The sequence below is a fragment of the Diceros bicornis genome, chromosome 5, assembly GCF_020826845.1.
Source record: "Diceros bicornis minor isolate mBicDic1 chromosome 5, mDicBic1.mat.cur, whole genome shotgun sequence".
NCBI classification, from domain to species: Eukaryota; Metazoa; Chordata; class Mammalia; order Perissodactyla; family Rhinocerotidae; genus Diceros; species Diceros bicornis.
Window position 1 is genome coordinate 80,561,762 of NC_080744.1, and position 14,571 is coordinate 80,576,332.

The following is a 14,571-nucleotide window of genomic DNA, read 5'->3' on the forward strand; positions in this document are numbered from 1 at the left end:
GGCCACCCGTTCCAGTTTCTGTTGCTGCGTAACAAGCCACCCTGACGCTTAGTGGCACACCCTCTTCCTATACACATGATTCTGTGGGTCCGGAATTTGGACAGGACACAGCAGGCTGGCTCTTCTCTACCCTGCGATGTCTGAGGCCTCAGGCGATGGCTGAGGGTGACCAAACGCTTGGAATTATCTGAAGGCGCCTTCTCTCATGTTTCCCCCACATGGTGCTGGCTGTTGGCTGGGACCTCAGCTGGGGCTGTTGGTCAGAGCATCTGCACATGGCATCTCCGCGAGGCTTGGCCTTCCTCACAGCATGGCAGCCTCGTCAGGGTCACACTTCTTACCTGGCTCAGGGCTCCAGAGGTGGGCACCCAGCTTCATTGCCTTTTCTGACTGAGCTTTGGAAGTCACACGGCATCGTTTCTACCACATTCTATTGATTACAAGCAAGTCACAAGTCCCCCAGATTCAAGGGAGGGGACACAGACTCCCCCTCTTAATGGGAGCAATGTCAAGGCCAGTCATAGAAAAGCACCTGGGATGGAGACACTGTTGTGGCCATCTTTGGAAAACACAATGGAACACATCACTCGTCAGCTTTCCTTCCCGCTCCGCCCCAGCCACAGTCCAGCTGCACAGATGGCTTTGGCTGGGCCTCCCCAGTGCCTTTGTCCCCTCTTGACCGCTGGGGGGCCAGTCCTCAACAGGCCCACTAGTGAGCTGGGCCACACAGCACTGGGAAGGCCCCTGCACCTCTGCCTTTGTCACTGCAGCTGGGCTAAAAAGGCAAGTTCAGGGTTAACTGGAGCTCAGTGGCCACTTGGTTTGGTGGAGGATCCCTGACAGCCTGGGCCCAGGGCCTCCCTCGGTATCCGCTGCTCTTCACGTGGCTTTGGGCCTGTGTTTCTTGGCTCTTGAGCTGCAGCTCTGGAGTGAGGAAAGCCAGGCAGAGCCTCACCCTGGAGCCAAGCAGCCTGGGCCCCCAGAGTCCCCCACTGGCCCAGAGGGCTGTCTGTGGATGGCTGCCCCCCTGCGGCTGTGGTTCAGGGATCTTAGGTCAGAACCCTTGGCCACCCTGGCCCTATTTGTGTAAAGGGGCAGGTTGTCCCCTGTGGAAGCCAGTGTCTACGGGAACTGCACATGTGCTCCCTGCTGTCTCTGGTGGCTGAGAGGCCCCGAGGCATTTAGCTGAGAACAGCGCAAGGATTAGTAGGTCCCAGCTGTGAGAACTGTGGGGACTTCGTAGGTCCAGAAGCTACTTTTGTTGAGAGACTCTCACAGGAGCAATTTTCTCCGGATTTCCCTCCACTCTTTTGCCTGCTTGCAATGTGCTGCTGACCCTCAGACCTGTGCAGTCCCCAGAGTGCACACAGGGCCCTACTCAGGACACAGGGCCTGCACCTGGCCATGGGGCCACACGCCAGAGATGAATGCATGTGTGCGTGTATGCGTGCACACACACTCACACACACATGCACACACCACACACACACACATCTTCCCATGTACATACACACCCACACAACGCCCCTGACACGCACACACACACACACCACATCACGCACACATATACATATACGTATCCCACACCTCCCACACATACTCCCACACCACACCACACATACACATGTCCTCCCATGCATATACACACCCATACACCACATACCACACAGCCCCCCACACATATACCACACACATACACCATACACACATACATACCCCAGCCCCCACACACACGTACCACACGCATACATACACACACCACCCACCCACAACACACACTACAGACACATGCACGCATACCACATACTACACTACTAAAACCATACACCACACACACATGTACACCACGCGCTCCACACACACTTCGCCCCCCCATACCACACCACACAGATATGCACATACACACACCGAAAAGCCTCTTCACAAGTCTGTGGCATATACAGAAAAGCCAAGTTACATTCTTAAAAATTGCTATTATGTGAGGAATGCGAGATGTCGATTAGAAAGTTCCATGAAGTCCCGAGAAGAAACTCTTGCCCCGCCTCCCCTCCAGCCAGCCCCCAGGCACGCTGGGCTCCTTTGGGCCTCTGCCTGCCCCAGCAGCTTGGGTGTCTGTATTTACATATGTCCACATGCAGCCACAAGGGTTCCTTCTTCCCCAGATGGGATTATACTTGGGAATACTTGGTAAAGTAAACTCATCAAGCCCACAAACTCTTTTCAGAGGGCCAGGAGCCCAGGGCCTCCATTTTTCCACAGGCCCTGTCGAGGCTGGGCCTGATGGACAGGCAGAGGGCAGGGGCTGGGCTTACTGGAGTGGGGCACCCCCTGGCCGTGGGTGAGGGAAGTGCTCCTAGGAGCAGGGTGAAATTGCAGGGTGGGGATGGGAGTGGCTGTAAGGAAAGGGGGTGGAGAGGCCACATTAACTCTCCTCCTCTCCTGGGCTCCAAGGAGGGAGAGGAGCTCTTCTATTTGGGAACAGCATGTCTTTTTGGCCAAGTCCCCAACTGCTCGCTGTATGGTTGGTTGAATTCCTTCTCTGTTGTGGGAGAGGTGGGGCCTGGCCCCAGGGCTTACCCAAGGATGCCACCATCACTGTCTGGGGGCTACTGATGGCTGGAGAGAACTGGTTTACAAAGAGGGGCCACACTGAGGAGTGTCACATTTGCTGTGTGCCCGGAAATCCTCTGCACCACCCTCTCCACATTTCCCTGGTTCAGGATCCACCTGCCTGTTTCCCTGCCTGTTTCCCCGGCCCCTGACCTCCACGCAATCCCTTCCTGAGGACCATGAAGGGATGAAGAGGGGAAAGGTCCCATCGTGAGTTTGTCCACAGTCAGCCCTGCTTTGAGCAACTGGAATTCTTCTTTAGGGCCTTGTTGCCTGGGGAACTGGGCCCCTCAGCTCTGGTCCCTATGATGGGGACAGCCGTGTGCAGGAGCTGAAGAAGAGCATGAGCACAGCCATGCCTCTGGGTCCAGTCTCCTCCCTGGCTTGTGCAGATGTGGACAGGAGGAGGGACGGGCTCTCTCACCAGGGGCTGACACAGCCCTTGGCCTGGAGGGCGCCAAGGTGAGGAAAGGTCTGTGCGTGTGTGTGCACGCATGTGGGTGATGTGAGTCTTCAGCTCTGGTCAGTGGATGTCACCTAAGAGGAGTCAACAGAAAAGGCTCAGAGGCCTCCGGCCAGCACTTGTCCCATGTGCTGGGAGCCAGGGTGGGAGCTGTGACATCTCCCCTAACCCCTGGTCCTCCAGGGTCGTTGTCCTTGGGGGGGTTTGACCGCTACGTAGTCCTCTCCACAGTGGAAAGTCGGTCTATGAACACATCCTGACAACCAGCTGTTCTAGCCTTGTGTGGGCCCAGCCCCTGAGAACCTGTGCACTGCCCCAGACACACACACACACACACACATGCACGCACATGCGCGCGCGCACACACACACGTGGCTGTGGGGCCCACTACTGGGGCACAGAGACTTTCCCTTTAACTCTTATTGTGCTCGTGGAGCTGTCGCTGTCACCCTTGTATTATTTTCCCAATCTGTCAATGAGGAAACAGGATCTAAGAGGCTGAGAAACTTGCCCTGGACTTTAGGGCAATTGGCAGAGGTTGGATTTGAACCTGAGTCTCTCTGTCTCTACACCCTGCCCCCACCACCACGTGGGGGAACTCCCTTAATCCTCAGCAGTCCTGAGAGGCAGGTTTGCGGGAGTGCCCAAGCCTGGGCACTGGGCTTTTGGAGTTTAGAGGGGCTGACTACAGTACCACGCAGAGACCCTGCTCCTGGCTGCCCCTTCCCTGTGCTCGGGGTCTGGGGCTTTGTGTCCTGAGGACCCCTCGGGCCTCCTCATGCTGGGAAGTGCTAGTTCACTGAGCAGGTGCCGTGGGTTCTTGGTCGCTACCCAGGAGCTGGGTAGGATGGAGGAGCTCGAGGTCCCAGGAGAGAGGGTCTGCCGTGGGCCACCTGCCAGGAGGTGGCAGACGAGGGCAGGCTCGGTTTTCTGACTCCTGCCCCAGCTGCCGCTCCCCACATTGAGCTAGTTCAGTGTGACTCTGTTCTCTCAATCCCGACCCCTGCAAGCGAATGTGAGAGAAAAGGAAACCACCAGTGGGAAGCTTAAAGGACAGAAGTTTGGGGGACGGGCGGACCAGCGGCTGGAAGGGGTCCATTCTGGCTCCTGGGATCACCGAAGGCCCTGGGTCCCCGCACAGCAGGTCTTGAGGAGGGACTTTGGCCTCACTGATGAGTTGGCTGGGCGTGAGTCTTCCAGTGAACGCTGCAAACACTTAGTGGACTCTGATCAAATTTAAGCTATTTTTATAAATAAAACCCAGATAGAATGTTACTTTATTTTCACTTCCCCAGCTCCACTTGACTTGAGGTTTCAGTGACTCAGCTGACTCAGCTATTTCAGAGGTGGAGGTCTTTTCTAATCCCTTCCACTACGTGTCTACCAAAGCTTCCACCCCAGCTGCCTGCTCTTCTCCCCGCTCCCTCCTTCCGTCGTCTCCCACTGCAGACCTGGCGAGAGGTTACACTGTGCGGAGGGCAGGGCTGACAGGGACCGGCCTTGGTAGGACTTGAAGATAGAGGACTGGTTTGAGGCAGTGGGAACGATGTCACTTTGCCCTGCACAGCACACACGATGACTTGGAGGCCACCTGCAGAGGAAGTGAGAAGCCAGGCTGCTGTGCAGAGCTGTTTAGATCCTCATGAGGGACTTGTGAGTTCTTGGAGGGCAGAGGCAAGACATGGCTCTCCAGAGAGTGCTGAGAAGCACCTCTAGGAGATTTGAAACATGCCCTGCCCTGCCACACCCACATTATTTGTTCCCCAGCTTTATTGAAGTATGATTGACAAATAAAACTTCTACATATTTAAGGTGTATGATGTGATGTTTTGATATACATGTACATTGTGAAATGATTACCACAACCAAGCTAACTAACATGTCTATCACCTCACATAGTTATCACTTTTTTTTGTGATGAGAACACTTAAGATTTACTCTCAGCAAATTTCAAGTACATGATACATTCTTATTAACTACAGTCACTATGCTGTACATTAGGTCTCCAGAATTTAATCATTTATAACTGAAAGTTTGTACCCTTTTGACCAATCTCTCCCATTTCCCCCATCTTCCAGCACCTGGTAATTACCATTCTATTCTCTGTTACTATGAATTTAACTTTTTTAGATTCCACATGTAAATGAGATCATGTAGTATTTATCTTTCTGTGTCTGGCTTATTTCACTCAGCATAATGCCCTCTAGGTGCATCCATAGTGTTGCAAATGCCAGGGTTTCCTTCTTTTTTAAAGGCTGAATAATATTCCATTGTATCTATACATATACCACATTTTCTTTATCCGTTCATCTGTTGATAGACACTTAGGTTGTTTCCATATCTAGGCTACCGTGAATAATGTTGCAATGAATATGGGGTGCAGATATCTCTTTGAGGTCGTGATTTTATTTCCTTCATATATACACCCAGAAGTGGGATTGCTGGATCATATGGTAATTCTATTTTTAATTTTTTGAGGAAACTCCATACTGTTTTCCATAACGGTTGCGCCAATTTACATTCCCATCAATAGTTTATGAGGGTTCCTTCTCTCCACATCCTTGCCGACACTTGTTATCATTTGACTTTTTTTTTTGCTGAGGAAGGTTCGCCCTGAGCTAACATCTATTGCCAATCTTCCTGTTTTTTTATGTGAGCCCCTGCCACAGTGTGGCCACTGACAGATGAGTGGTGTAGGTCCACGCCCCGGCCGCAGAAGCGGAGCGTGCCTAACTCAACCACTAGGCCACTGGGCTGGCCTCATTTGACTTTTTTATAGTGGTTATCTTAGGTGTGAGGTGATATCTTATTGTGGTTTTGATTTGCATTTCCTAAGGATCAGTGATGTCGAGCATCTTTTCATATACCTGTTGACCATTTGTATTGTCTGTAATAGTAGTGGTTGTTTATTTCTGCTTTTGTTGCCTGTGCTTTTGTTGTCAAATCCAAAAAAATCATTGCCAAGACCAATGTCAAAGACACTGGTCTTTTTTTTTTTTTCCTTTTTTTGGTGAGGAAGATCAGCCCTGAGCTAACATCTGTGCCTATCTCCCTCCACTTTATATGGGATGCTGCCACAGCATGGCCTGACAGGCGGTGCATCAGTTCACACCCAGGATCCAAACCCGGGCCGCCAGCAGCAGAGCACATGCACTTAACCGCTATGCCACGGGGCCGGCCCCAAAGAGCTTTTCTCCTATGATTTCTTCTAGAAGTTTTATGGTTTCAGGTCTAACGTTTAAGTCCTAAATGCATTTTGAGTTGATTTTTGGGTATGGTGTAAGACAAGGGTCCAATTTCATTCTTTTGCATGTGGATATTCAATTTTCCCAGCACCATTCATTGAAGAGATGATCCTTTCCCCATCGTGTATTTCTGGTGACTTTGGCAAAGATTAGTTGACTGTATATGGATGGGTTTATTTCTGGCCTCTGGATTCTGTTCCATTGGTCTATCTGTCTGTTTTTATGCTAGTATCATGCTGTTTTGATTATTATAGCTTTGTAATATAATTTGATATCAGGAAGTGTGATGCCTCCAGCTTTGTTCTTTTTGCTCAAGATTGTTTTAGCTATTTGGAATCTTCGTGTCCATATGAATTTAAGATTGTTTTTTCTATTTCTGTGAAAAATGCCATTGGAATTTTGATAGGGGTTGCATTGAATCTGTAGATCACTTTGTGTAGTACAGACATTTTAACAGTATTAATTCTTCCAATCCATTAACACTGATAGCTTTCCATTTATTCATGTCTTCTTCAATTTTTTAATCAATGTTTTATAGTTTTCAGTATCCAGATCTTTCCCCTCTTTGGTTAAATTTATTCCTAAATATATTTTTCTTTTAAATACTATTGTAAATGGGATTATTTTGTTAATGTCTTTTTTGGATAGTTTGTTTTTAGTGTATAGAAACACAACTGATTTTTGTATGTTGATTTTGTATCCTGAAACTTTACTAAATTTGTTTATTAGTTTTAGCAGATTTTTTGTGAAGTCACTAAGGTTTTCTATACATAAGATCATGCCATCTGCAGAGATAGTTTTTCTTTTTTCTATTCCAATTTGGATGCCTTTTATTTCTTTTTTTTTTTGCCTAATTGCTCAGCCTGGGACTTCTAGTACTACGTTGAATAGAAGTGGTAAGAGTGGGGTCCTTGTCTTGCTCTTGATTTCAAAGGAAAAGCTTCCAGCTTTTCACTGTCAAGTATGATGTTAGGTGTGGGCTTGTCAAATATGGCCTTTATTATGTCGAGATAAATCTTTCTATACCTAATTTGTTGAGAGTTTTTCTTTTATCGTGAAAGGATGTTGAATTTTGTCAAATGCTTTTTCTGCATCTCTTTAGATGATCATATGTATTTATCCTTCATTCTGTTAATGTGGTGTATCACATTGATTTGCATATGTTGAACCATCCTTGCATCTCAGGGATAAATCCCACTTGATCGTGGTGTATGATCCTTTTAATGTGTTGTTGAATTTGGTTTGCTAGTCTTTTGTTGAGTATTTCTGCATCTATGTTCATCAGAGATATTGACCTGTAATTTTCTTTTCGTGTGGTGTCTGTGTCTGGTTTTGGTATCAGGGTAACGCTGGCTGACAAACACCTACATTAAGAAAAAAGAAAGACCTCTTGGTCTCTGTCTACACCAGAGGTTATGAGTTTGCAAGGATGTTTCCAATTTCACATATTGTGCTGCTGTCCCCCCATGCCCCACCTTTCTTTTAGGATGAGACGTTTATTCCCGTTGAGACCTCTCTTCCCACTCCCTTCCCTTGAGAAGCTCCTGGCATGGGGAGACAGAGCTGGGGCCATTTCCTCTTTGCAGAGCAGAATGGCCAATACCGGTGAGGCTGGTGCCCAGGGTGTGAGACCTGCGTGTGAGTGTCCTGGGGGGTGGGCATGGAGGGTGGTGGGGCGTCGGTGTCACATATCAATCAGGACAGCTGAGTGAACTCGGGTAACAAACCCCAAATCCCAGGGGCCCCAACCAGAAGGTTCACTTCTTTCTCTTTCCATGTCCATAGTGGGATGTCTGGGCACTCTGGGTCATCTCTCCAGGATCCAGGCTGACTGACCAACCACTAGCTACAGCTGCAGGTCTCCGGGACAGAGGCAGGAGCGCCCTGAAGGGTCTCCCACAGGCAATGCAGTGCTCCCAGCCAGGTGATGGGCACCCCTTCCACTCAACCCCCCTTTGCCGGAACTAGTCACGTGGCCTCTCCTGAAGGCTGTGGGCAGAGGAATGCAGCCTGACCACAAGCCCAGAACACTGGTAACATCCCTGAGGATGACACAGACCACAGATGGCAAAGTGGAAATTTATTTTATTTTATTTGTGGGCCTATCCTTATTCTTAGTTCATTTTTGAAATGATGTGTTCCAAAACGAGACTCCCAAACATTTCTATCATCTTTTTACACAGCAGCTTTCATTATTGTTCTATGTGCTACACCTTAACTCAGTTCTCAAGTAAAGGTGTTAGTAAAAGTCTTCCTGATAGTCAGAAAAAACAGAGAGGAGATTTATTTTTAAACTTGGGCTATTTCGTGGGAACGAACCACTTGTGTTCCCCTGAGTGGTTCTCAGAGAGGACTTGTGCGCCCCCCTGGTGAGGGTCCTGGGTGCCCTTCCCAGGCAGGGGAGAGGGTGGTCATGACCAGGGGGCAGGGAGGGAGTCCTGGCCCTGAGTTGGGGGCTGGGCTGGGGCTGTCACATACACGGTCACTCTTGGTCCCACACCCATCTTGATGGGGTAAGAACTGTCATTGCCATTTCACAGAGGGGAAACCAGGGCCACAGAGGTGGGGGAGCTTCCCCAGGGTCAAGGATTTAAACTTTCAGGACATCAAAGCTGGCCTTTGGGTGACTAGGTTGCAACCCTGGATGCCTCTATAACCATGGTAGCTCCAGGGAAAAAAAGTAGAGGCCACGCCATACCCAGCTCTCACGATGCAGCAGCAAGCAAGCTCTTAGGGGCACATCCAGTCACAGAACATTCCAGTCCATCATTGCTCAGGCCCCTCTGCCCCAACGTGAACAGAGCTTGTTAGGGCCAGCTCCTGAGCAGCCCTTGTTAGCTCTCAGGGCTCTGGTTGGGCTAATGGAAAACGTACCTGAACATTTAGGAACCGCATTTGGCTGCTAGTAAGGGAGAAACAACAGAAAGTGCTTTCTGGCCCCTGAGGTAATGAGGAGACTGGAGGTCAGCAGCCAGGGCTGGCATGGAGGGCTCCGCTCCTTCCCTGTCCCAGGCCCTTGCGGCACCCCCAGGGGGGCCCCGCCCTCGTGCTCTAGCGAGGACCAGTGGGGCAGGAGCAGGGTCGAAGGGGGTCCCACTGAGTCAGCCCTTTGACAGCACTTCCCTGAAGTCCTACTCAGCCACCTCCACGCCATCCCTGGCTGAGCTTAGTCCCAGGGCCACCCCTCCTATAAGGCAGGCTGGGAGATGATGCACTCACAAAAGCAGTCTGTTACTGAGCAGATGAGGGTGCAGCGAGCAGTTTCTGTCACAGTCATTCTCCAAGTGCTATTATAACCAACCCCCCAGCCCCCATCCCCGTTTCTTTCCAGACTGCCCCATTTGGCCCAGGATGGGAAACACTGTTACGCTCTCAGGGATGCAGAGTTTCAGGCCCCAGGCCCTGCCGTGCTGGAAGATGCGGCTCCTTCCAGGGCAGCAGCCTGCTGGCATCTGGAGGGGTTTCACCTTTCCTGGTTTTCCAGTCTTGAGTTGGGGGTGATTCTGTGTGACCCTGCCTCCTTTGGGGCTCAGCAAACACTTTCTGCAGGAGGAGCAAAAGGGAAAGCAGGACCCAGTCCCAGCCCTGGATGTATTTTGCAGGAGTGGGGGGAGTCTGGCATACCACCAGGCAGGGTCATTGCAGAGACTGCAGATCTGAGCAATCAGTGGCCCTGCACGGTGGTGGTGGCGGCTCAGCCAGTGACCATCTGGTGACCAGTCATCAGAAAGGCTGCTGCTTTCCCAGGTGCACAGTGGTGGGTGGCAGGAGGCTGGGGGAGGGGTCTCGACCCTGCGGCTGGGCTGCTCGTGCTCTCAACACCAGGGCAAGGGTGGACCAGGGTCAGAGCCTACTGACCTTCGCCGACTGTCCCTAGACCCCTACGCCTGTGCCCCTGCTGTGGACGTCCACCTCAGCCTTTGACTCTGCCTACATTCCAAAGACAGCCAGGGTGGTTCTGGTTGAGCCGTGCCATGTGGTCAGACAGATGTGACAGATTATCGTCCCTGCCCCTGGGATCTGATACCCTCCACGGTGGTCAGGTGGCCCCACGGAGGAGAGTGGACAGAGGGGGACTTCCCATTATTACCTCTGGACACCAGGGCCAGGCTGAGGTGTGTCCTTCCTGGGGTTCAGGGGAGAAGTTCCTCCCAGCCTGGTTTCCCTTCTTAAAAAGGCGCATATACAATTCAAACAGTACAGAGAGGAAGGTAAAAACGAAGGGCCTCCTCCTCTACGCCAGCCCTCAATCCTCCTCCCCAGGAGCAACCAATGTCTACCAGACCCTTGGGCATCCTTCGGAATATTTTCCCTGTGCATACCTCTGTAGCTGTACAACATTTTTGACGCAAATAGCAACTCTATACACACCGCACTGCAAGCTGCTTTTTGGAAAATCAATGCATTTATTATACCTTGGAGAACCTTCAGACCAGCATCCCCAAAGGGCTGCAGAGTATGGCATTGCTGGAGGTACAGGCATTTTATCACTTCCTTCCGGATAGAGGTTTCAGTCGTCTCCCGTTTGGGACCATTATAAGTGATGCTGCAATGACATCCTTATTCTGTATCTTTGGGCACTTTCACAGATATTTCAGGATCAAATATTTGGTGGGACTGCTAGGTCAAAGTTTATGTGCATTTGAAATTTTGATGGATATGGCCAAAATGCCCTCTAAGGGGTGGCCCCAATGTAGATTACCTTCCTTTTAGTTCATCTTCCACTCAGCAGTAAAAGTGATTTTTAAAGACAGTCACCTAACACCCCTGTTTAAAACTGCCAATAGCTTTGATGGAGACCCATGCCTATAATGCGGTGCCTAGCCGGCTCCTGAGCACCCCACTCTTCACAAACTCCAGCCACACCAGACTTTCATTGGTCCCTCCCACACAGCAGCTCATTTCCACCACAGGGCCTTTGCACACACAGGTCCTTCCACCTAGTGCCCTCAGATCTCCACATGCCTCTGTCTCTTCATCCATTCTCAAGTGGTACTTCCTCATGCAGGCCTTGCCCAGCCTCAGGAAATGCAGCAGCCCCTGTTGGTCATTAGCTCCCGATTTTCTCACTTGGTGGTCTTTCTGGTTTCCTAGCTCCATCATCTCATTCGTCTATTCATTGTCAAGTCCATCCACTAGAAGTGAGCTCCTAAAAGCAGAGATTCTTTTCTAGATTATCACTGTGTCCTGTGGACAGTGCCTGACACTTAGTAGGTGTTTAAGAAATAATTACTGTTTAATATTTGCCAACATGAGGGCAGTAAATGGCAATTTATTGCTGTTTTTGTGACTCTTTCCAGCTGGGTGAGGCTGAGTGTTGATTGTCATGGGCCTGTCTCTGTGATTCAGTTGCCTGCTCATGCCCTCTACCTGTTTTCCTGGTGGGTTTTCTCTCTGATAGGTACAAACTCTTTGTATACAAGATAAATGAGCTGTTTGTTTGTCTCTCATTTGTGACAAGTATTTTTTCCCAGTTGACTGTCTATCTTTTGACTTTAATTTTTCCACTTAAGTTTCTAATTTTTACGTAGTCAAGTTCATTAACCATTCATTTCTGGTTTCTAACTTTCTGGTTTCTAACTTTCGTGAAGACGTTCCCCAAGCTCGCTCTGGGAAGCCACGGGCTGAACCGGCCTCTGCTTCCAGCAGCTTGGGCCTGGGGCTGGGCTTTGCTCAGGGACGGGGGGGGGGGGGGGGGGGGGGGGGGGGGGGCGGGGGGCTGAGGGCAGAAAGGCGGTCTGGGGCCGGATCGCGGCGGCCCTGAGCTGCGGCACAGCAGCCTGGCCACAGGCGGTCGACAGCGCAGGTTGGGCAGGGCGGGGACAGGACCCGGTTTGCATTTGGGGGTTAACTGGGCAGCTGCGGGGTGCTGGGATGAGAAGAGAGGCAGAGCCCTGCCGAGGGGACCGGGGGGAGACTGGTGGTGCAGTGGGCAGGAAGCACAGACCCTCTGCCCTCCCTGGGACTCGGTGCCCCGGCTAGTAAAAGGAAGTGAGGAGACTGACCAAGCGGCCGTCTCTGCCCACGGAAAGTGCTAGGGGGCAGCCTGCATGGGAGCAGCCATGGGCCAAGGCGGGGCTGCCCACCCGCCCCGGGCAGGGATAGGCCTGTGTGGGGCACGGATAGGCCTGTGTGGGATCGGGCCTGTGCTGTTATTACAGGCACTTTACAGACGGAGGCCATGACTTCATTCTTGAGAGACTCTGTTTATTTTCAGATAAAAGGAATCACATTTGCCCGCAGACCCCAGCAAATCTTAAGTTTGATTTTTATAATTTAATTTTAGAAAAAGGTCAACAACTTGAACTGGAGTCTGAGCTCATACTCAGATTCCTGTTCTGGGTTAAGCAGCCTCAAACGGTCACTCTTGGTAACGACGTGGATCCTTGTGCGTGTGTGTACATGCGTGTGTGTGCATAACATATAAAAATTCTTGCTGTGGTACCTGTAAACCCCTCCTTAAGGATTTCGCTTTTTATACTCTGCTCTACATGTGTGTAGTAAATGTTTCGCAGATATACATAATTTGGTATAAGCCCCATACGATGTGATTTCACAACCAGAGGCCCGACCGCTGAGCTATTACTTAATTTGTTAAAGTGATAAACAAGATTGTTATGTGCAAACAAACAGGGCTTGTGCGCCAGCTGCGTCCAAGTTTATTTTACAAAGCTATAAACACAAGGCCCTTTCTCGAGTCCTGCTGACTGAGCCTCTCCTTCCTTTTGTCGGCAGGAGAAGAATGTGAAGGCCGGGTTGGTGCTCTGGCCCTGCGCTGGCTCTTGGCTCTCAGCTGCATGACTTAAAGGAGCCCATTCATTCCCCGGATTGGGCAGTGCTCCTCACTGAGGGTCCTTCTGAGGGTTTCTCTCTCACACAGAGACTTTCCCGAGGAGACATCTGATCTCAGCTTGCCCAAGTGGGGCCCTGGGCCCTGGGGACTCAGGAGCCTGTGAAATGTGCTGAGAGCCTGGGGGCCACTGCGGGAAGGGGCAGGGGTCACGGACCTCCTCTCACCCTGCCCCGAGCTGCTCCCCAACTGAGAGCCTCTAGTGTAATTCCATCCCAGACCTGGGGAGGAGAATGGGCAGGCCCATTATGCTGGGAAGGCCCAGCCCCCACCTTTGTGTGACCCGCCCCAGAATGGGTCCCCCTCCCCTACTCCTGGAAGTGGATGGAGGAGGTAGGGGGAGTGTCTCCCGACCAGACCCCACTGTCTTCCCTTGGGGTGTAAACCCAGCAGTAGGGGAATGGGGTCTCCCAGTAACCGCCCTGGAGAACCAGAGAACCCCCAAACCACCACCAGGGTGGTCACTTCTCAGCATTTCTTAGCAGCAAGTGGTTGACAGGAGAACCAGGTCTGTCTTCTGGGTCCTCAGAGGGCTGCAGGCGGAGGGGTCAGGCCACTGGCCCTGGGTGGGTCAGCTCCGTGCGACCGTCATTCCACAGGAATTACCTTCTCTTCCGCGTGCAGGCCTCCAGCCGGCCCAGCTCCTCGTAGGACTGGTAGAAAACATCAAACTCCCTGGTGCCCCAGCCCCTCCAGACAGCCAGGCACCACTCCATGTTTTCGTTCTCAAAGCCGCACACAACTGTGTCCTTTGCCACCACCGCCGCATCCACAAGCGCCCTGCAGAGGTGGGAGGGTCTGAGAAAACCCACAGGGGTCTCCATTTGGTTGGGGCTGGGACTCTTGTCCTGCACCTTCTCGGGATCCTGGCTAAGTGGGGCATTGCACAGCCCAGCCTGGCACCAGTGACCTGCTCTGATGCCCTGCGTCTCCCTGGTGGTCCAGCCTATGGGCAGAGGCTTTCTAAGGTCTGAAGGGTCAAGGGATTCACAGGGATTGTCTGTAAGTGACTGACTCCTTGGAAGGCTACTGATGCAATCTGAGCAGGTAGCCTCTGTAACTGGACTCAGACCCCCAAGTGTCCAGAAAATACCATCGACTCTACTTCCTGCTGGTCAGTGGCCCCTGATGGATGGTAAGCTTTAGTTTAATCCCCTGGCCATCAGCTCAGGCGCGATTCTGCCCCCATTCTAAGTTTCCACATGCTTAGGAAATACAGGGTAATATATCAGGCAGAAAACCTGCGCCAACAAGTCCTAACTATATGCACTTGTTTTTTGAGGCTGTGGGTTGTTTTGCATGATCTTTGCACGCACCACGAGTTTCTCTCTGGGCCTCCACCGGGCTGTGCAGCCTACCTCTGCACACTTACTGCCTGCACCTCCTCCCCTAGGGCCTGGCAC

General features: G+C 51.3%; 1 protein-coding gene across 2 annotated transcripts in view; it reads right to left on the bottom strand.

Moving 5' to 3' along the window:
- Positions 1 to 12,508: 12,508 nt before the first annotated feature.
- LRRK1 (leucine rich repeat kinase 1) overlaps positions 12,509 to 14,571 on the bottom strand; it is a 128,653-nt gene continuing 126,590 nt past the window's right edge. The window contains exon 34 of one of the 2 annotated variants that reach the window (XM_058542310.1): positions 12,509 to 13,966. In XM_058542310.1, the coding sequence (XP_058398293.1) occupies positions 13,771 to 13,966 (196 nt within the window). In that variant the 3' untranslated portion in view covers positions 12,509 to 13,770. The remainder of the gene's footprint in view (positions 13,967 to 14,571) is intronic. The other variant, XM_058542311.1, reaches the window with a different exon arrangement.